General features: G+C 38.8%; 2 protein-coding genes across 5 annotated transcripts in view; one reads left to right on the top strand and one right to left on the bottom strand.

Annotated features, from left to right (window-relative positions):
• Nucleotides 1–20,945, top strand: part of LOC128877866 (zwei Ig domain protein zig-8-like) — a 458,647-nt gene that overhangs the window by 274,655 nt on the left and 163,047 nt on the right. The gene's annotated exons all lie outside the window — the stretch shown is intronic.
• Nucleotides 1–20,945, bottom strand: part of LOC128877868 (hemicentin-1-like) — a 170,826-nt gene that overhangs the window by 14,739 nt on the left and 135,142 nt on the right. The window contains exons 4-8 of one of the 2 annotated variants that reach the window (XM_054125483.1): nucleotides 18,700–18,910; nucleotides 17,693–17,746; nucleotides 8,193–8,356; nucleotides 5,509–5,665; nucleotides 4,976–5,355 (exon numbers count right to left, since the gene is read on the bottom strand). In XM_054125483.1, coding sequence (XP_053981458.1) covers nucleotides 5,282–5,355; nucleotides 5,509–5,665; nucleotides 8,193–8,356; nucleotides 17,693–17,746; nucleotides 18,700–18,910 — 660 coding nt within the window. In that variant the 3' untranslated portion in view covers nucleotides 4,976–5,281. Of the gene's footprint in view, nucleotides 1–4,975; nucleotides 5,356–5,508; nucleotides 5,666–8,192; nucleotides 8,357–17,692; nucleotides 17,747–18,699; nucleotides 18,911–20,945 lie in introns of those variants that run through there. The other variant, XM_054125482.1, reaches the window with a different exon arrangement.

Below are 20,945 nucleotides of genomic sequence, written 5' to 3'. Positions count from 1 at the left end.
TCATTAGGAGATCGAGTCATTAGGAGATCGAGTCAGTAGGAGTTTGAGTTACTAGGAGTTTGAGTCACTAGGAGTTTGAGTCACTACTCTTCTAAGTAAGAGTCTAAGGAACTCTTGGGGTTGTTTCAGTAGCAATGTGTTTCTACTAATTCCTTCACACCATTTCAACTAGCTTCCAGTTACCTATACTATTTTCGAATTTTATTTAGAACTCGAACTTCGCTTTTGAAAATATCCTTTTAATCACAAATTCCATTCCACAAATTAAATTCACTTTTCCGTTGCACACAACTTGACCAACGATTCGACAAATAAATAATGTGCACTGTGGTACGATTGAAACCGACGAACTTGCTTTTCGCGAGCGGTCCGCTGAGATAGCGTTTTGTCGCAATTCCGTGCAATCGTCGAATCCATTTCGCTTGGAAACCCGTTTGCTTTGGGGAGATTGTCAACGAATCGTATCAGTCGCGTGAAAAATTAACACGGAACGCTTTTCAGTTGCCTGCGCTGGTTGCGAACTTACGAAAAAGTCATTTTTCTCTCTTTTACGGCCATTCCCGATTAATTAATCACCGCTCGTCGATTCTGCTCAACGTTGGCGGAGGAGGGAGGGAGGGGGGGGGGGGCATCGATTAATAAAAACGACCGTTACAGTTCATTATTTAAGACGATTGATTCACCGACGCGCTAGACCAGTGGTCCGTCAACTTTTTAGCTGAGGTAACAGTCCACATGATTTTTAATAATACCTACATGGTACAATAAGAGTAATATTTAATAATTATATATTTAAAAAGACAATTGTTTAAGAGTATCTAACAATGATTGTAAATACCTATTAGATAATAGAAATTCCACCCTTTAATTTGAATTTTGGTAGAATCGAATCGGACAATTCCACGCTGAGCTATGACACCTCAAAGTTTCCTATTTTATAGGCAATTATAAATGACTGACAGACATTTAGAAATTCAAAATGGCGGATGCAATATAACGACACAAAATGCAAAAAATGACTGAATTTAGAAGAAACTTGATATACAGAAGTTTTTGAGCCTATCGAATAACTTCAATATCAAAAGACGAAGCCAATAAGAAGAAGCCAATCTCTTTGAAAGTCCCAAGAACGACTACTGTCGAACGATTTATCGATCACCATTGTCGGCACACCAACAACAGTCAATTTCCATTTATTCATACCGTTGATGCATTTATTCTTCGTTACGCGACTGCACAACTTAAATATAATCCAAAGCCATCCATAGCGATACATTCAGTAATAAATACGACCAAGTAGATCCCAACGATAAATTTAATACTCGTTTCGTTCAGCCAGGGTTGCTACTATCCGCCTTATCGATATCTCGATAACTTATCGGTATTCGTTAGCAGCGTCTCGAAGCCAGCCCGAAGCAATTTCGTGGTCGATGTTTACAGGGCTCGCGACGCGTGTTGTTCGGCGCGCGCAATATAAAAATCGCCACGACAGGCGCCTTTAATCCCATCCCCGATGGAAACGCCACGGTCGCGATAAAATGCGTAAATTCGCGATCTGCAGAACGCCGGGACGCGTCGCCAAAGTTCTGATTTATGGCCCTGGTAAACGCTTTCGAGCGTGCATACGTAACTGCGCTGCTCGGCGACGCGCGCGGAAAATAGTGGAAGGAACGGGAATCCATACTTTTCTTTTTTTCCGCCCCCTTTCTCCCCTTACATTTCGGGTTTCTCGGCTGTATTTATTCGTTGCAATTACGCGAGTCGTCCGTTATCGTCCGAAAACAGTAATATATTAAACGAGGCGGAGGATATTAGTCGCAAAGGGAGGGGAAGAAGAGAAATTAATTAACTGGGAAATACCATGTCGGGCATAAAACCTTGTTGTGGAAGGGTACGACGCTAATTTCATTCGGTCGTTAATGACCATAATTACAAACCAATAATTAACTGGCCAAGATTAATGCAATGCAGTGATCGCCCATTGCGAGTGACTGGTAAGTCTCAGCGATGGATTCAATCGCTGGGGTTAAGGTAGAGTATTAGAAAGAGACCTTCGGCTTAGTGTCCAATTTATTCTTATTTTATTTCTGGAGAAACATTTTTATCAACAATGTTTCTAGAATGTAGGACAGCGAGAGGTTAATGAATTTTAAAAATTCTATGAAAATTCCATGAAGTAGCATAGTTATTTAACACTCTTTAATTGTAGATTTTGTTAACGAAGAAGTCTTAAATATACCACATAAAAATATTTACAAACACCTAGATTATATTTGATTAGAATATTATAATTTTGTCATATTTGTTACGTCAGTACATATATATTCTAATTTATTCATGGAAATACATTTGGGAATGTAAAAAACAAAATAAATTATTAAAAAAATCGTTCAACTTAATGCGCAACCCATTCTTCTTCTATTTTTGGAGAAACATTTTTACCAAAAATATGTCTAGAATGTCTAGATGCTCGCTACTTAAATCTACAAACTTTTGTTGCTATTCCTCAGTTTATTGTCTCCTTTATTCAATATAGTAACAGGTAATTTCACTCGTGGCGTCCACATTGGACGCATTTCTCTCCTAGCCACAGAACTGACCAACTTCTCAGCGCGCTGCCATAATTGCACGATTCGAGCGAGGATTGGATGTTAATAATTCCTTCCAAGCTACCGTTCGTTATTTACAATTTATTCGAGCCCGCGATTGGTACGGTGTTTCATCGAGACGCAGTTTACACGATATTTACGACGATATTTATGAGGACATTTGTGTCCCTATAAGCTCGTAAAAATCATCTCCTCGTCGAACAATCGTGACGGTCGCGTTTAATTGCGTTCGAACGGTAATTCTTTTGGTACTATCTACTCGAGCGTGGCCATAAACATGCGTAAATTCGCAATTTGGAAAACCGTACGGCGAATTGGCGAAACTCTGATTTATCTGGGCGATCGATATCCCCCAGCAAAATGTTACACGTTTCGCGTAACGAACGACGTTTGTCTACCGTTTCATCATACAATGAATTGAGTTACCCCAAAATTCTGGGCGTTCCCGGTGGAAAATGGTTAGTTATTTTCCGCGTTTTCCTTTTATCTTTTTTTACAACGCGTACCATCCTTCATTGTACTCGGTTCAACGAAGCGTCCGACGACTTCTGTGTCCGTACGACAACGGGTGATGGATCGAAGGATACTTTTCAGATTTGAGATCGTCAATTCCGTTGTCGGAAGACGCTAGAACGTTTTCTTTGGCAACCGAAGATATGCAAGCACAAAACTGGTACTTTTTAGGGAATAATCATTTTCTGTTAGATTATTCTGTTGGATTATTCTATACTACACACCCTGAAGTAGTTTCAAAATTATTTTTTTCTGTAGGTTCAAATTACAATTACAAATAAAATTTTTAAAATATCAGATGTGTCAAATAAATTGTCTTAACTACGATATTTATCAAAAAATTGACAAAATCAAAATTGTCGTACAAAAATCTCAACTTTTTCGGTCTCAACTACGATATTTATCAAAAAATTGACAAAATCAAAATTGTCGTACAAAAAACTCAACTTTTTCGATTTTTTCGAATAACCATTACCAAATACAAACTATAAATTAAAATTGAAAAAAAAGTACGTCTCATTATCTACTCATTGTAACATCTACTGTATCATCAACACTTTCCTCGCTCATTCTCCCAAAATTTCCTCTCTCCATAATCCCACAAACATCCACACCATCACTCCAATTCTTCACCCACGAAATTCGACTTTAAAAGAGCACCCTCATCGCTCCCTACCCAACAAAAAAACACCCAAAAAAGCGTAATTCCATCTCAGATGCGGCCTCGCACCAGCCATCATCGTTTCCACTCCGCAAATGGTATCAAAACGCATTTAACGTCTCCGAACGCGGAAAAATCGCTAGGAAACAGCGACCGCTCCGGCAGCGTCGCCTTTAAACCGCGTAAATTCGCAATCTGTGAAACTACGAAACGAGTCGGCGAAGTTCTGATTTATGGCGAGTTCCGGCAGCCTTGTGCCCGCGGAACAAGAGAAAAGGAATAAGGGCGCGGCGGTTGCACACGCATGTGCATGTATACGCGCGCACGTAGCGATGGTGGGCGTCGCTCGGCCAGGAAAAATGCGACGTCGCGCGGCCCGCCGCTTCCTCGCAATAACTTCCGAAGGAAAATTCACGATAATAGAGACTACTGCCTGTGAATTCCGCATGCAAGTGTGCTTACGGCTCTCCTTTACCCTTCCGCCCTTGCCACCGGTCCGCTTTCTCCTTTCTACTGACGCTCGAGCCACGTGCTCCGTCCTTTCCTTCTCTATTTCTCATGCGGACACATGAACCACCCGTTTTCCCCGGGATTTTCTCTCTTTCTTGCGACCCCAAACGACGTCCGCGGCGAACCGAGGGGCTGAGCTAGACAAATAGTTCCGCCGTGAAATACTGCCGCCTCCTTAAAACTTTAAAGTGTTTCGAGTAATCTTAAGGCGCGACTTTAGATCATGGGGATACCCTCTCTTCGGTACCGCTGTTTCATTCTTTCGCCACTGGTTTGATGTTTACGTTTTTCCTTCGGGAAAAACGCGATTCGATCGCTGATGAGCCATCGCAAATGTTGGTAAGAGTTTTGAAACGCTGGGGGTGTTGTTTTGTAGTGTTCTAGAGCTACACCTCGTATTATATACATTGTTGGCATGTTCATACACTGATATTGGTGTTCGAAGCTTCGTTGGTAAGAGGAATTCAAGAATAAATAGATTTTCTGGAATCTAACATGGATGAATCAAATTATAATTGAAAGTGTAATCGACTGTTTGCGTTAGAAAGAGGGTGGTTCCTGATTAGAGGTCCTCAGACCTTGAAGAGGATCAATATTTTACGACAATTGAGATTTATATCACATGTATTATGAATATCCCATTAAAAACCACAATAGGACACAGAAATTATTTTTATTGTAATTATTATTTCTTGAAAGTACAAATAAAAGGCTAGTTGACTGCTTGTGTTAGAGAGAGGGTTGTTCAAACCTTGAACCATATGTATTTTAAATATCCCATTAAAAACCACAATAGGACACAGAAAATATTATTATCATAGTTATCATTCCTTAAAATAGAGTCACCAGTAAATAAAACTCCATATACAGTAAAGCCTGGACAAGTGCAAGAAGCCGAGGTTTCTATTCTGTGTCTACATTTGAATGAAAGAGAAAGAGGTCCGAGGAAAAAAAGCAGTCGGCCGAAACGTATCGGTGAGACAATAGATCATATTACACTCTTCGTTTGCCGCTCAAAAGCGACTCTCCAGTCGTTAGGATAGTCTGCAAAGGGTACCAAGCCTGCAAAGTGTAATAAAAATGGAGAAATACACAATATACAAGGTTCGATAACGTCGTGGAAATTTCCCTGTCAACATCGCTGGCGAAGAAAGGAGAAGAGAAATTGTCCCCCACGAACTTTTCCGCGGTATAAACGAAATTTTCAACGCTAACCTGGGTCGACGATCAGCATTACGGTGTCCGTTCGTCCCTCCGTCGGTCTGCACGAATATTTTCCGACGTCGTTCGTCGTGACCGACGCCAAAGTCAATTCGGAGACCGTGCGTGCCGAGCCTCTCTCGGTCTCCACGTTTATTCCGCCTCGTGCAGCCTGTAAATAATGCAAACGGCAAATTCAATGGGAAATTCCGTAGATCGTTTCGGTCGAGCTCGTCAGGGACAGATTATGTTTTTTTTTTTTTTTGTTTCATCTGTAAAATGTACACACTGTTTCCTGGCGCGCTCTGATGTTTACCAAGCGTATATTACTATCGAAAACGGTCACGGCTGGGGAAAGTTAAATATACGTCCTCGGGAACGTTGACGGTTTCGTAATTCCTTAATGAATAACGCGAGATAAATTACGACGATCTTCTCGGATGAAATGAGTATCGACGTGGACGGTTTTTGGGCTCGAGCCTTTGGAAGACGTGTTTGTATGTACTTGTGACATAATACTGATCAGTAAACTGCGAATCTTTATATAAAATAAAATCTTCGCGAACGTGCCTACAAAAATTGAACCTAAATAGGAATTTATTGTATTCTGCAAATATTATAATATGAACTTTACTTTCAATCCTTTTTATATTTATGCATGTTGTTTGCATTTTGTAAGCTTTTGCAGATTCAAATTTCCTATAAATGCGTAAAGATCCGCAGTCTACTGATTAGATATTCATTTTTTTCATTTGCATGTGATTGTTCGCCTAATATTCCTTATCTTGAAGTACTCAGAAAAGTTTTACTCCCAGGTTACTTTCTCTGGAAATGAATTTATTTTAAGACTGAAAATCTTTTTATTCTCGAACTGGCGAAATTCATGTCCCGTTATATAGCGAAAAACGCTGTGAGCCGATGAAATAAATATTCATAATCAAATTTCTTTTTAAATTAATTCATTAAAACAATCTTGCTTTGGATCGTTTTTCGTTCTAGTAGGAATGATTTAATCCCCGCTCGTTAATCACTACAATCTGCGTGCTGCATTCGGAATTATTACTACTGCCACGTGAACATTGTAAGATATCGTCTAAATTAATCTTGAGATTAAGTTTATAGTTCATGTGTTCGTTGAGTACGAAACTTGCCTTAACAGTTTGAGTGCCAAGCAGTGCGATCTCGATGTTCCCGTTTAGTGTCGAAACGTGCCAGAGAGTGCCGCAGTAGGGCCATTGGCAGCGTTGAATTATGATTTTGTGGAGCATTAGGTCACAAGTATGTGAGGCTTCTCATAAGATTTTCGAAAGGAATAATATGAGAAAAGACAGAATTAAATAATAGACGAACTGGTCTCCTAAATAAACTTGTAATATACAGTCAATTCCATAAATATTCATACTCTCTATGTCTCTTCAAGAAGTTTGACTAAATTAAATAACAGTTTTGATATTAGCAAATGAATAAGTTTAGATGTATACATTTATATGTTCATCAAAATATTTATACAAACATGCACTTGGAAACATCAAATGTACTATTTAATTTAAACAAATTTCTTCGATAGAGGGTACGAATATTTATGGAACTGACTGTATCCAGAAATAGCTTCACATCGATTTATATACAGTAGGAAGGAATAATGTGTGAAAAAATAATGAAATAATAGACGAACTGGTTTCCTAAGTAAACTTGTAATATATCTAGAAATAGTTTCACATCGAGTAAATTTATATACAGTAGGACTAAATTATATGTATATTCGTCGTACTTGATTTTCGTCTTATTTTGGTACGTAGAGTCACCCCTTGAAGCCCCAAACACCTGTTGCTGAACACCCCATATAGAATATTGCAGGATAATTATCGATGGCGTGAGTGAACTCGAGGCTACCCCTTGTAATGTGACATAGACTTTCTAGAATTCTACGTCTTCTTAAAATGGAACAAAGTGCAGTGTGGTGTATCTCTATTTTCTCTTTTTTTTGTAGAGCTCTTGAAATTAAATGGGATTGCTTTCAAGGAAGCATTGCTGAAGTCTCTGAAATACAGTTAATAATATTGAAGAATATTAAAAGTAGTTGACCATCTTTGTTACAATTAATTATCTCCAAGGATAAATTTTATAATAAATATTACTTGCATTAAGTAACACTTGAAGCACTCGATCCACGCAGATCAAATTCCACCCCACCTCCCTGTCTAATTGTCACCATACAATTTCTCCTCACCCACAATATTACCAATCTCCAAAACATAATATTGAAGAATATTAAAGGTAGTGCACCATCTTTCTTTGTCATCTCAAATGCAAAATTACATAATAAACATCACTTGCATTAAATAACACTTGAAGCACTTGATCCACGCAGATCAAATTCCACCCCACTTCCCTGTCTAACCATCTCACCATCCAATTTCTCCTCACCCACAATATTACCAATCTCCAAATCAACCCCTATGAATTCTCCACAAATTATTTCCATTAAACATTTCCAAGGAATATATACACGGACAATCATCGAATCATGTACCTACATACAAATCCACGTCTCCCGTCATCACTATGACATACAATCGCGATCCTTTTTTCCTCGCAGAGATTCGCGGGAAGTACCCCCGGAGTACGCGGGAAGGGAAAGGTCGAATAAAAAAATTTCATTAGAGTCCATCCGACGCGACCGAGGTTTGCTGCATTACCTGGAATGTTAGGAGTTTGTTATCCCGTAGCCATTGAACGCCCCTGATGGGCCGAGTCTGATACGGGGACAATATGACGCACCTCAAGGTGATCGTCGACCCCGACGACACCCTCTGCTCCCGAGGACCCATTATGGCCGCCACTGGTGCTGTGCTCTCGTAACCTGCAACCCATGTAACGACAAATATCATACGGCAGCCGGCGCAGTCTACCAGCAAGATTAGGGGAGCTTAAGGTGACGTTAAATAGTTTGTTAGCGCGTGGCGTTCGTCAGGATCATCGTCACAGTCCCTCCTCGACTCTTTACACCTCGGTTGGTTGCTACTTCACCGATGCAAGGGATATGTTATTGCAGCAAACAGCTCCAGTCACAGGGCGGTTCGTTTAACTGTTTGCATATATGTGTCTCATGGAGTAGATGGCCGGGATATCTCACTAAATATTCGTCTGGCATGTCGGTGAATGTTTTTTATTAAATATCAGTATAGTCGAATGCTGCATTTATTTTCGAAGTATCACTTTTGTAAATTTAGAAAGTCTGGTTTTTGGAATAATGACTTTAAGGGTGAAGGGTGAAGTTTGGTCGTTTAATGGTGGCAATCTTGATTATACAGGAAAGTTATTATAAATATAAAAAGTTACTATACCAAGTGCTTCAACACTTACATTTAAAATGTTTGAAAAAGTGGAATTAATTACGTATTTCCTTCCATTTCGTCTCTCATTTTAAATTATTTTCTCGTCGTTACAATAGCCAGACTTTCTAAATTTATAAAAGCGATACTTCAAAAATTAATGCAGCAATAGAAAACATGTTCACTGACGCGACACTCGAATTTTAAGCGAAACGAAAGTAAAGAACGATTGGCAAGCTCTCGATTTACCGCGCGCTCCTCTTTTTCTTTGATCAATTTCTGAAGAATTCTGCTCTTACGTCAAAGCGTCGAAATGTAAAACCACTTCCAAAAGTCAAACTGTTTCGAACTGAGTCGAACTGTTTGAAGTAGCTCGAATCAGCATCAGCTCCCAGTACGTGATCGCCCGAACCAAACACACCCTTTTGGCCGAACAGAGATACACGACGCGAGTGTGGGTGCGTGTCTGTGTTGGACACTCATTGGTGAATCATTGATGAACATGGTAAAAGAAAATAACGACTGATCTCTCGATTTACCGGTCGTACTCTCTGGAAATCTCGCTGGAGGTGAGCAGTTTCTCTCGATAAATTTCCGAAGATTACTTCGGATTATTCGAGCGTAAAACTCCATTTATGAGCAGAAACGAGTGGTTTGGAATAGTAGTTGAAGTTGCGTAGTAATAATTTATGGTGTATATTAATGGTTAAAATGTACTTTGACGGACCTAAGATTTTTAGGTCCTTTTTTATATAATTCTATAGATTTCGGCGAGTAGAATCCGAAAATGCTAGTTTCAAAGCGAGGAATCCACTGGTTCGGAAGTTATGAGCAGTTAAAGGTGAACCTTTTTATCTCTCCTCCACGTAAAAATAAGCCCGAACCAATTCCGATAATTCGAAATATATATATCAAAATTAGTTATAGCAATATAAAAGTTGTATAATGTAGTCCACCACCAACTAGAAACTGTTTTACCGAAAAGGTATGTCTACAACTGCTCATAACTTCTGAACCAGTAGATTCCACGCCTTAAAATTAGCATTTTCCGATTTTTCGCGACAAAATCTACAGGATTATGTAACAAAAATTATTAAATTTTAGGTTCGCCAAAGTAAATCGAAGATTGTAGTATGGAAGGTTACCGATAGTCAGCTGAGGTTTGAGAGAATCTTCATTAACCCTTACGGTCCTACGTCCCTAAAGGAACAAATGGAAAAAAGGAATAAAAAGGTGAAATCAGCAATCAGAAAATTCAAAGAAACTAAGAAACCTGAGATAAAATTTCTTCCAATATTTTCTACATTTATTTAGAATCCTCTTACTTTCCTATATCATCATTGATATATTCTTTCTATTCTTCCCGATCTTTTGTTCCTTCCATTACCAAATCTATCTCTCACTAACCTACCCTGTAGATTCACGTCGATGCTCTTACATAATAAATAATGCATTCCGCCCATCCCTGTACGTTCGGAACAACGAAACGCGAAACGTCTCAAAGGGTATTTCGCTACCGCAAGAACCTATCCGTATCCGGAGCGAGCGGACTAATGCTCCGCGTTCTAAGAAGTGTTTCTACCGAGCTCGGCGACACGAATAAATAAATCACAGCCGGATGCCCGAAGCGACGTTAAGCAGCTCGTGGCGTCAAGGGTCCGGCGAGTAATTACAACGGCGTAGAACACCCGCGCGACAGAAAGCAGTAAATCCATTTTACGTTTCCGTAGTTCGAAAAGTGGATTCGTTAGCGAGCGTACGCGGGGTCAAGTTTCGCGAATCGGCGCGATCAATGGAAATTCCTTGGTTACACGATGACTTCATTAGACGAACGGGGGTTTCGTTCCTTTGGCCCCGCTGATTAAAACACCCCTCGAGGCGAATTAATTACAGCTCGCCGGTAGAAATATTACCGACGGAAGTTCAGGGAGCGGCGGGAACGATCGACCGTGCCACGGGGAACGAAATTTTCGCAACTTTTTAATTGACAGCATCAGCCGACTTGACGTATCGCGAATACTTCGTAATTGACGTAATCCGTTCTTCGGTTTAATATCCAGACGGGCTTAGGATGACGAGCAAAGGGTTTCTGATGGTATCCGTCGCGTTTGTCTGTTGGAATCACTTCGTGTCTTATTTTCATCGAGATTTGTATCAGATTTGAATTAGGAGGATTATTAGGTATTAAAAAATTATTTTCAATTAAACAAAAAAAGGAGAAAAAAGAAGGAGAAAATTAAAAGTGTCTGAATTTGAAAAATTTAAATTCGTTTCTGGAAAAATTAAGAAATTATATACGAGACGAAATTTGATTTGTATTTTTTTCGTAAAGTTCATTCAAGTACGCACATTTAAAAAAAAAAAGACGTCTAATTCGGTCAATTTTTAGCAGAGTTATAGCTATTTGAGGAAAAAACAACGTTTTTTTTTTTAAATTCGTTATGTTTTCTTTTGGTTCAGTACAATAATCTGAAAAAATTCACAAAAAGGTATTTAGTGGGGTACTATAATGTAAAAAAATTACAGCCAAATCAAAAATGGTCCAAAAGTAGTCGAAATGGTTTGGAGTGCATAGTTGTAATGAAACATTTATTTGGAAAGATCAAACTTATTTGATTTAGACAAATTTCATCAATAAACATAAAGGGTATACTGACTGTATGTGTTACCACTATGAAATGGAAAGTATCCATCTACCAAGAGCAACAAATTAATTAAGAAATGCAACCTTGCCTCACGTCATTCCAGAAAAGGAATAAATTATTACGTAAACACGTTATAATTCATGTTCATATTTGTACACAAAATTAATTCACTTATGGTTAGCGCTAATATGAAAATCAAACCCAGTTTCCTAAATTATTTCTGCAAATATTAATATCACACTCTGCATAAATGCATACATTCATAAATTCTTCGTACGTTTACCATACGTTCCGCGGTCTAGTTATAAGTAACACCGAAGTGAGGGGAGGGGGATGGTGGAGGAGGGAGAGGAGAGTAGATACTCCCGAGGTCATCGCGGGGTTAATGTTACGCAATAATTAAAATTATTGCGAGCGCCGCGAAAGGGAACGTATTTCGCGGTGAAACGACGAAAAAGAAAGTGGCAGCGGGATGTATAGTCGAGTCCGTACGTTTTTAATTTAGAGGGTCGGGCCAAGTACTCGCTTAATATGCGTGCCGCCGTGAAACGACGCGTTCTTCTGTCGCCGTAAAAGCGTTTCGTCCGCTCCAGTTCGCGCTCGAAATTGAACCGCACGACTTCTTCCTCTTCTCGCTCTTCCCCGTTTTCTTTGAACCGATGAACGACGTCAATATTTCGTATCTACCGTTTGATTTCCTTTCGCTAGCCAAGGTGGGCGAGGGATGGCAGAATAGGACGATTCCTTTTGCGAAATTAAATAGAACAGGAGGAATTCTTACTTTCCTGGCTGTTATTGAGGATACAGCAGAGGAGCGGTATCGTTGTCGACCGCGATACGAACCACTCTTCTGTTCCTCTTTGTATTAATATTTTCTAGGTATTTTGTGTGCTTGAATACGTGTCATTATATTTGTAGATATACGGGGGCGTAGCTGAGACGATTCTGAACCATAGTTTCCTTTGCAAAAATTTCGGATGGTGCGTCGTTTTTGAATTATTAAGGAAAAACTGTCGACCAATCACAGCGCACGAGTAGCGCGCGCTCAGCCGCGAGAACATAGGCTCGAGCCAGGATTGGCTGACCACGCAAGGTCGCGGCGTTGCCAGTTGAGCGCGCGCTACTTGTACGCTGCGATTGGTCAGTGATTTTTCGTTAATAATTCAAAAACGAAGCATCATCCAACATTTCTGTTAAGGAAATTGTTGTTCAGAATCGTCTCAGCTATCTCCCATCTTCAGTTCTTACATTAATTCTAGGACACCATGTATATACATCACAATTACTTTTTAACATATTCTGATATTTTGATATTCTGTAGATGGACATCCTGGTGACTGTTGAAATGATTTATTACTATAATAGTATCTATTATTCGAATGGCATACACTGTTTATATTTCTCGAGCATCATCATTGACTTATAAATGGTTTCCCATAGGTGTCCTTTGAATTTTGTTCTTTAACCCTTTGAGTGCCAGATGAAATTATTATACGTATCCGAGAAATGCCAGATAATTTTAAACAAAGGTGCATGATTCTAAACAAAAATGTATATTTCTGTCAATTTTATTTTAACGTTCATGCAATATTTACACAAGACTAAAAATATTTTACACTTTCATTATTACTAATAAAATAAAAATAAAACGTTACAGGTCTAGCCAAAAATTGTACAAAGAAAATATTTTCGCAAAAACTTGAACATGAATTTTGTTTGTAAATAAATATAATTTACTGTCTGCTAAAATGAATCAATTTCAAATGGTGCATCCAATTTATTCGTTTCAAATAAAAATACACACGATAACAATTAAACGACTTCGTTTTCATATTTTGTTATTCCACAAAGATCCCAAAGCTCCATTTCAGAAACATTAAATATAAATTCTTCGAATCAAAACAAACACGACTAAAAATCCCTCGATTCCCAGCCACCCCTGACGATTCAGTGAGAAACGTCGAGGTGTCGCGTGAAAGACGGGGAAAGTCCGAGGTACACGAAAAAAGTGAGAAAATCCTCCGGTCGAGGGGGTCAGAGGTCGAGCGACGCCCCAAAGGGATCACAATTACGATTCACTTACCGCGGGGTCGAGCCCTAAGTCTCGCCGCTATATTAAAACGCGACCTATTTTCACCGGGGCGGGACGAAGACGGTCGTCGACGACGACGCCGCGGGAGAAAGGCGAGAAAAGAGTGGAAAAAGTGGAAAGCTGCTCGGTCGGTCCAGGGGTAACGAGATCCAGCATCCCGGAAATTGGAGTTTGAAGTGCGAACAAACGAGAGAGGGATCCGACGTCGCGTTCTCGAGACAAGGACGCCCGGCCTAATAATTCATTACGAGCGAAAGGGGACAAACAATGGGCCATGGGAGCGTGCGCGTTGGATATTCCATAGTCCGCGATAATGCCGGGACAAGCATACATTATTCAACGGGGGTGGAGCACGGTCGCGGGACTCGTTTAACGCAACGTTGTCTTCGACCGTGCCCTCGGAGACACCGTTGCGTCCGCGGACCCGAGGTGACGAGGAAAAAGACCACAGGACGGAGGAGGTTTTCCAGGACTACCGGGATTAAGGATAATCCTATTAGACTTGAATTAATCCCACGGGAACTGCATTTCTCCGCGACGAAATATTACGTTATGCTGTTATTACTGTACACGACGCGGCAGCCTGTTTTTCCGCGCCCTTTCGCCCACCGTGGAACTTTGGCGATTATCTATCGGGCTCCTAGGCGTCGGGGCGAGTTTAAGGGAATTTGGAGGAGTTGCTGAAATTGGGCCACTTTGTGTCCTTTTTTATATCGATTGGGATTCATGAATAACTTCAATTATAGGTGATAAATAATTATGCTCTAAAGAACCTTCTATATATTTAATCTGGCTGATAAATGGGAATGAATGGTGATCAACGATGGTGGTTGCATAATTCATTGAGATTTATTGTGCATTGGGTTGTCCAGAAAGTTCGTGGTAATTTTTAAGAATAATTCTAAGGCATATTTGAATTTTGATATACCTACATATATTTAGTGAACTACATTTTGTTCCACATCTTTCCACCTTTTTGGGATGTATACATGTTATTTGTTTTCAATTATTCTGATGTATTCAGGACCTGGACCACTTACCAAAAATCGACATAGACTTTCCTAATTTTTGTCAAGTATAAGTGAATTTTGGTTTTTGCTTTAAATAAAATAAGCTGCTCTGTTTAATTAAATTTATTGCTCTTCGTGTCAGTTAAGATTTTATGTAAAAGAAGTAATATCCTTGGTTTCCCAGGACTAAAGTACTCTGTCATTTCGTCCTAGATTCGCTAGAACAGGGATACTCAAACTTCAACCTTCCATGGACTTGGACTTCTTTATTAAGGAAAAATTTTTGAGGGCCCCTTTCGGTAATGAAAAATTCTAGACGGATCCCCTACAGCAAAATTAACTTCCTTTTCTTTTAATATAACTTAAAGCCCCTTGTTAAAAATGTATTAATATTTTTTCTTATCATTAGAGTTCTCTGTAAGAAGAACATCAAAATAAAAATTAAATATTAGCGACTCAAAGAAGTTTGTAATCTGCATCACATAATCGATTTTCACTTTTCATTAAAGCTGATTCTTAAAATAAATTGATTACTCATTATTAGACTGCGGATCTTTATTCAAAATGAAATCTTCGCGAACGTACCTACAAAAATTGAGCCTAAATAGGAATTAATTTTATTCTGCAAATATTATAACATGAACTTTTAATCTTTTTTATATTCTTGTATATTGTTTGTATTTTGCAGTTTCTTGGACATACAAATTTCCTATAAATTCTTTTTCTCTTAATATAATTTAAAGCTCCTCGTTAAAAATGTATGTAATTTTTTTTTATCAATAGAGTTCTCTATTAAAAAAACACCACAAGAAAAATGAAATATTAGTGACCGAAAGAAATTTGTAATTTGCATCACGTAATCCATTTTCACCTTTCACTAAAATTGACTCCTAAGGTAAATCGATTACGCATCCTCCATATTTCCAGTGGAGGCGCCCCTGGTTACTTCCACGCCGACATAATATCGTTAGTAATTTCGTGACTGTTCGACGAGGGCCTGGAAGACTTTCAGCCGGAGTTGGAAGCAATAAAGAAACGGTCCAGAAATCTCGCGTCTCGAGGATGAAATGATGGAACTTGGAAAGAATTATGAAGCGTCTAGGAGGACGCTGCAAGAAGAATCGACGACAGATCCCGGCCGTCAAAGCCAGCGAGGAAGCGCACTTATCCTTAAGTGATTGATGTCGGCTGGATCCGGCGGAGGAATAAAAAGCGTCTGTCGGGTGATTTTTTAACGGCCCAACGGTGTATAAAGGTGTCACTACATCCTCTTCCGTGCAAGGGAAATACATCAATCAATCCATTAACATTGCGTATTTATAAATATAAAATCGTGCGAACGATGCTAAAAAATACTTGTCGCCCATGCTTTAAAAACAAATTATACGAGGAACGTTAAAATTACGGTTTATTATATTAGATAATATTCCGAACTTGCTGGACAATAGTATTAAATAGTAGGTAGCTAATATAAATCACCCAGCTTGGACAACTGGAATTACATTAAAAAATTTGTGATATAAATGCGATGATTATTCATGCACGAGAATTGTTAATATCGTCGAAGGGAGCGAAAATGTCATATATTTTTTGTAGAAATTTTTGAAAAGAATGCGTGCGATTTTACACCCAGGAAATATAACGAAAATTATACAAAAAAAAGGTGAATCAAAGATTAGAATTTGACAATTAGAATATTATTTAATTTAAAGACCAAGGTTTTCAATGTCAATTTTTTTAATTTCGAGGCTTGCTGTAATTTTAATTTTCTTTCGATTATTACAGAATATCCGTGAGTCTTTCCCAATAAAATAATATGCAAAGAAAAAAACAAGGTGATTTGAAGATTAGTATTTGGAAATCAGGATATTATTTCATTCAAAGACCAAAGTTATTCAACGTCAAATTTTTTATTTTCGTGGCTCGCTGTAATTTCAATTTACTTTCAATTATTACAGAATAGCATAGAATAGAATGTGTATAACATATCGTTAATAATGACCTGTTAGAGGCAACGATTAAATCGTCAACAATTTACATAACACCGATAAAAAACTAAGCCACTAAGTTTCACCCGGGTTATGGCTCGCAGACTTATATAAAGAGGGATTCCAATTACGCGATAATGTTCTCGGCCGCGATTTCATTATGATCATCGGCTAACCGCGCGTGTGTAAGAGGCAAAAAGCTGCGGGGCGAGCGTGGCGGCGAAAAAGGCGGGATTAATTCCCGTGAGTAGCTGGCACGGAAAAAACTTTCGATGAAGTTTTGATTACATTGCTGACGTATGTATGCTACGTATATCTCTGCGCGCTGTCGGCACGCGTGGAAAAATTTGCAATAAAACGCCGGGAATGAATGACAATCCATCGCTAGATTTTGATTGAAAACATTTTTTAATCATCCCTGGAACCTATAAAAATACAGAGTCACGGAGTTGTTTAGTTTCGCGCGCGGCATTTTTCACTCGATTCGGAGGGCTTACATTTTATCGGCCCTCCCCTTCGCGCAGCTGAAAGGGGGATAACGTTGCGCAATTTTTTAAAAAGTTCATTTTTCTTGCTTCTCCTTTGAAAGATTGTTTCGAGAATATCGCGGTGAATTTTGAGAAGGAAATTCGTGGAATTTTTGGGAGTTGCAAACTGAAGTATATATTGTTTATAAATTATTTACAAGGTTTCCATAGAGTATGGAGTCATGCCTGAAAAATTTAAGAAAGATGGCTACTTGATTTCAAGTTGGAATTTATGGAAATATCTGGTCTGTTCCAAACAGATGTTGAAATAGAATGAACTGGTTCGAATTATTTCTCATGGAGGATTAATTTTGCAGACCTGTCTGTTTATATTTATAATTATTTAAACTTTCATTGAGACATAAGGTTTGAAAACAATTCATAGAATACTTTCTCCTTAAACAATTTCTGTAAATGCCTCTCTTTCACGGCCACCGTGGTCCTCCCTGAACCTTCAATTCGATTGTCAGGTAGTTAAATTTATCCCGAGTCGGGTAGCAACCAACGTCGGCAAAGGCGAGCTACAATGAAGCTAAGGAAAATGCTGGTAGCAATGTACTACCAGCCAGAAATAAACCTTGGTCTCCGTGATGTGCACTTACTTATACGCGTCTGTTGAGAATGCGGCTCGTCGTATCCCTCCGGCTTGTCGGGATCTAAAAGCAAAAGTGCAATAGGCGGTCATCAAAACGCAATTTGTCATACACGGTCGCCGAACTGCCCCCACAGATAAATAACTATTCAAATTGCCCGAGGAACCTCGACATTTATTTCCTACACGCTTCGCGACCGTGTTCGGAATCTTGACGACGAGATGACTTTATTACGTCAGCCGTTTATCGTGGAAGTAGTGCAAGTTCATCTTTGATTCGAGATATTGCAGAATTATTTTATTATTAAGGAGGAAGTTCATCGAGAATTTTAAAATTATCGCGAGATGCAGCTGATTACCATTACATTTTTTTTTTTTACATTTAAGAAAGATTATTCTTGTAAGCTTGTCCTTGTGGATTTATTTCATTTTAATTGTGAATGTTTTTTTTTTTTTTATTCTACTTAGAAATTGATCTCAAATTAACGTGTTAGAGTGGTGATCTAATTGACAGTTGCTGTCGATGCAAATGGATATTGATGAATTTTTTCTTTACACTTAAGAAATGTAAGATTGTTCTTGCTTGAGAATTTAAATAATTTTAATAGCGAATGTATTTCTTATTTCATTTAAAAATTCATCACAAGTTATCATCTTCAAGTGAACACTGCCTAAAAAAAAAAAAATAAGATTCCTAGACCATCCGTTTCAAAATAAAGAAATAAATGAGAATGTGTTTCAAATGAAAGATGTAACCAAAAGAAATAGGGGTGAATTACTCGTACAGGTGAAGTTACCCCACTTTTGTTGAAATGTGTAAATAACCTCTCTCGACGTTAAAGGCCACCGACCCCTGTTTCATTTTCTGGAATATGGAGATACAATTAGGAATCACTCTGTACACCGGGTACTCTCAGCGAGCGGCGATTATTAAAGTTATTAAACGAAGTACAGCTTAAGGGTCATTCAATTTAGTGGGTGGATTTAAATAAAGGAGACCGGAGAAATAGTAATTACCTCGCACGGAGAGCTGGACAGCATACATCATCTTGGGCTCGGTGTTCACCTGGCATTCGTACTTGCCCGAGTCTCCCTTCCTCGCGTTGTTCAGCCTGAGGGTCCACGCATCGCTTCCTGGTGTGTGCTGTGGCCCAAACCTCGCGTCCGAGCTGAACGGCGTGTTCCCGGACGTGAGGATGTGGAGGTCCTTGCTTCTCATCCAGGACACCTGAAAGCACGCGCGGTCGATGTTGGAATTACGACAGATGTAATGTAATTACCTTGCGAACCTCTCCGAAGACGTACAAATACTTTACAATATTAAACTTAAAATGTTACAGTGATAAGTAATTCTTGCTATTTTGCTGCACTGTTAAAAATATTAAATAACCAAACTCACAGAAGTTACTGTGATTTCTTACAGCAAGTTATATTATGGTTCGCTTTGATTTTCAAATAAAATCATTGATAAGAAGAATAAATGAAGTCCTTCACTGTACAAAATTTACTTCAATAAAACATGCTTCTAATAATTATACACATAAATAACGGAAAAAATTGGAGAAATAAAAGTCCCGTTATTGCTGTCATCTAGAAGTCCGCTGAAATTTCGCTGCAATTTAGGGAAAAGAAATGCCGCCAATCGCGCGATAAGCGAGACTGTTCCGAGCGTAAAATTTCCTCACTAATGACGTGCATTCGTCAGCACGGAGTCATTTAGGCTGGTTCGATATGTACGACTACAGATGCGATCCTCCCCTTAAATCCCAAGACGTAGGAATGCACACTCGCGCCCCGTAAATCAGCGCTCTGTTACGACTTATTTCCCTCCCGCCATCGCTACTTTACACCCGTGTTACGAGGGACGTAATGCATAACACAGTAACGCGTTACGACGTCGTTACCTTGGAAGGGCGAGGGGGGCGTGAGTGACGATGGTGGAATTTAATGGAGCAATGCGCGATGATTACCGCGGAGGGGGAAGAAGTAGGAAAAGTGAAAAATTTGTTGACATGGTGGAGCAACATTATTTTATATTATTGGTTTTAATTTCTTGGTCGTTTAAATATTAATTCGGTAATTAATGTTTGACAACCTTCCAGTCAAAAAATTTTATTTTATACTTGAAGGGAAGCTTTTTCTTGGTTATTTAAATACTAATTCGTTAAACAATGTTTGAGTTGACAATCTCCCAGTCAAAGAATTTCATTTTATTCTTGGAGCAAAATTATTTCTTGGTCACCTAAATATTAATTCGTTAATTAATGTTTGAATTAACCACCTTACAGTCAAAGAATTTCATTTAATATTTCTACGAAAATTATTTCTTGGTCACTTAAATGTTAATTCCATAAAGAACGTTTGAGATAACCACCTTCCAGTCAAAGAATTTCATTTAATATTTCTATGAAAATTATTTCTGGGTCACTTAAATATTAATTCCTTAATTAACCTTTGAATTAACCACCTTCCAGTCAAAAAATTTCATTTAATATTTCTATGAAAATTATTTCTCGGTTACCTATACACTCATAAATTCATGATTCCGTTGAGCAATTATGCACATCAAGAATTTAATTCTACAACAAATTAATTAATGTACTTGCTGTATACTAAGTGGATCTACAGAGCTATCAAATTCCCGCGTAAGAAAACACTGTATGGTAAATTCTGAAACACGTGCACGGTTAATTTCATAAGAACTGTTATTCCAGGGTTCCAAGTCGAGGGCTTAAGGCGGAGTTGCGGTTGTTTGAACGAGAAATCGATCCATTTATTAATTGCATTTCCAAAGCCATATGATTCCGAAGTTGCGTCATTAAAATTTTATGACGGTACATGGAGGCTTAAAAAAGTTATATCCTTTTGAAGAGAATTCTATACGCGACGAAAGAACGCCACTAAAAACCGTCACATGTTTTATTATGCAATCCCGGAAGACCCTTCATTTATTACACGTTATACCTCCCGCAACATGTTTAACTCGTGCACCGTGCACGACGCGTCTAACTCGCATAAATTTGAATATTTTTACTATTTGGATAACTCGTTGAATTCCTCGTTTAGTCGGAAAAAAACTTGTTCAATTCCTTGTTCGGTAATAAATCGCGACGCTTAATTCGACTGCCGCGCGACAATTTATATTCGAAACACACACTCTTGAAAATAACTCATTTTATCATCCGACGAACCAGAACTCCGCCTCGGGCCGACGGGTTTCGCGTTTATGCGGTTATAATTTTATTAGACGCGGCCGCGCCTGG

This window comes from Hylaeus volcanicus, chromosome 6 (genome assembly GCF_026283585.1).
Source record: "Hylaeus volcanicus isolate JK05 chromosome 6, UHH_iyHylVolc1.0_haploid, whole genome shotgun sequence".
NCBI lineage: Eukaryota > Metazoa > Arthropoda > Insecta > Hymenoptera > Colletidae > Hylaeus > Hylaeus volcanicus.
Note: the sequence above shows the minus strand (reverse complement) of the source record. Positions and strands in the feature narration are given on the sequence as shown.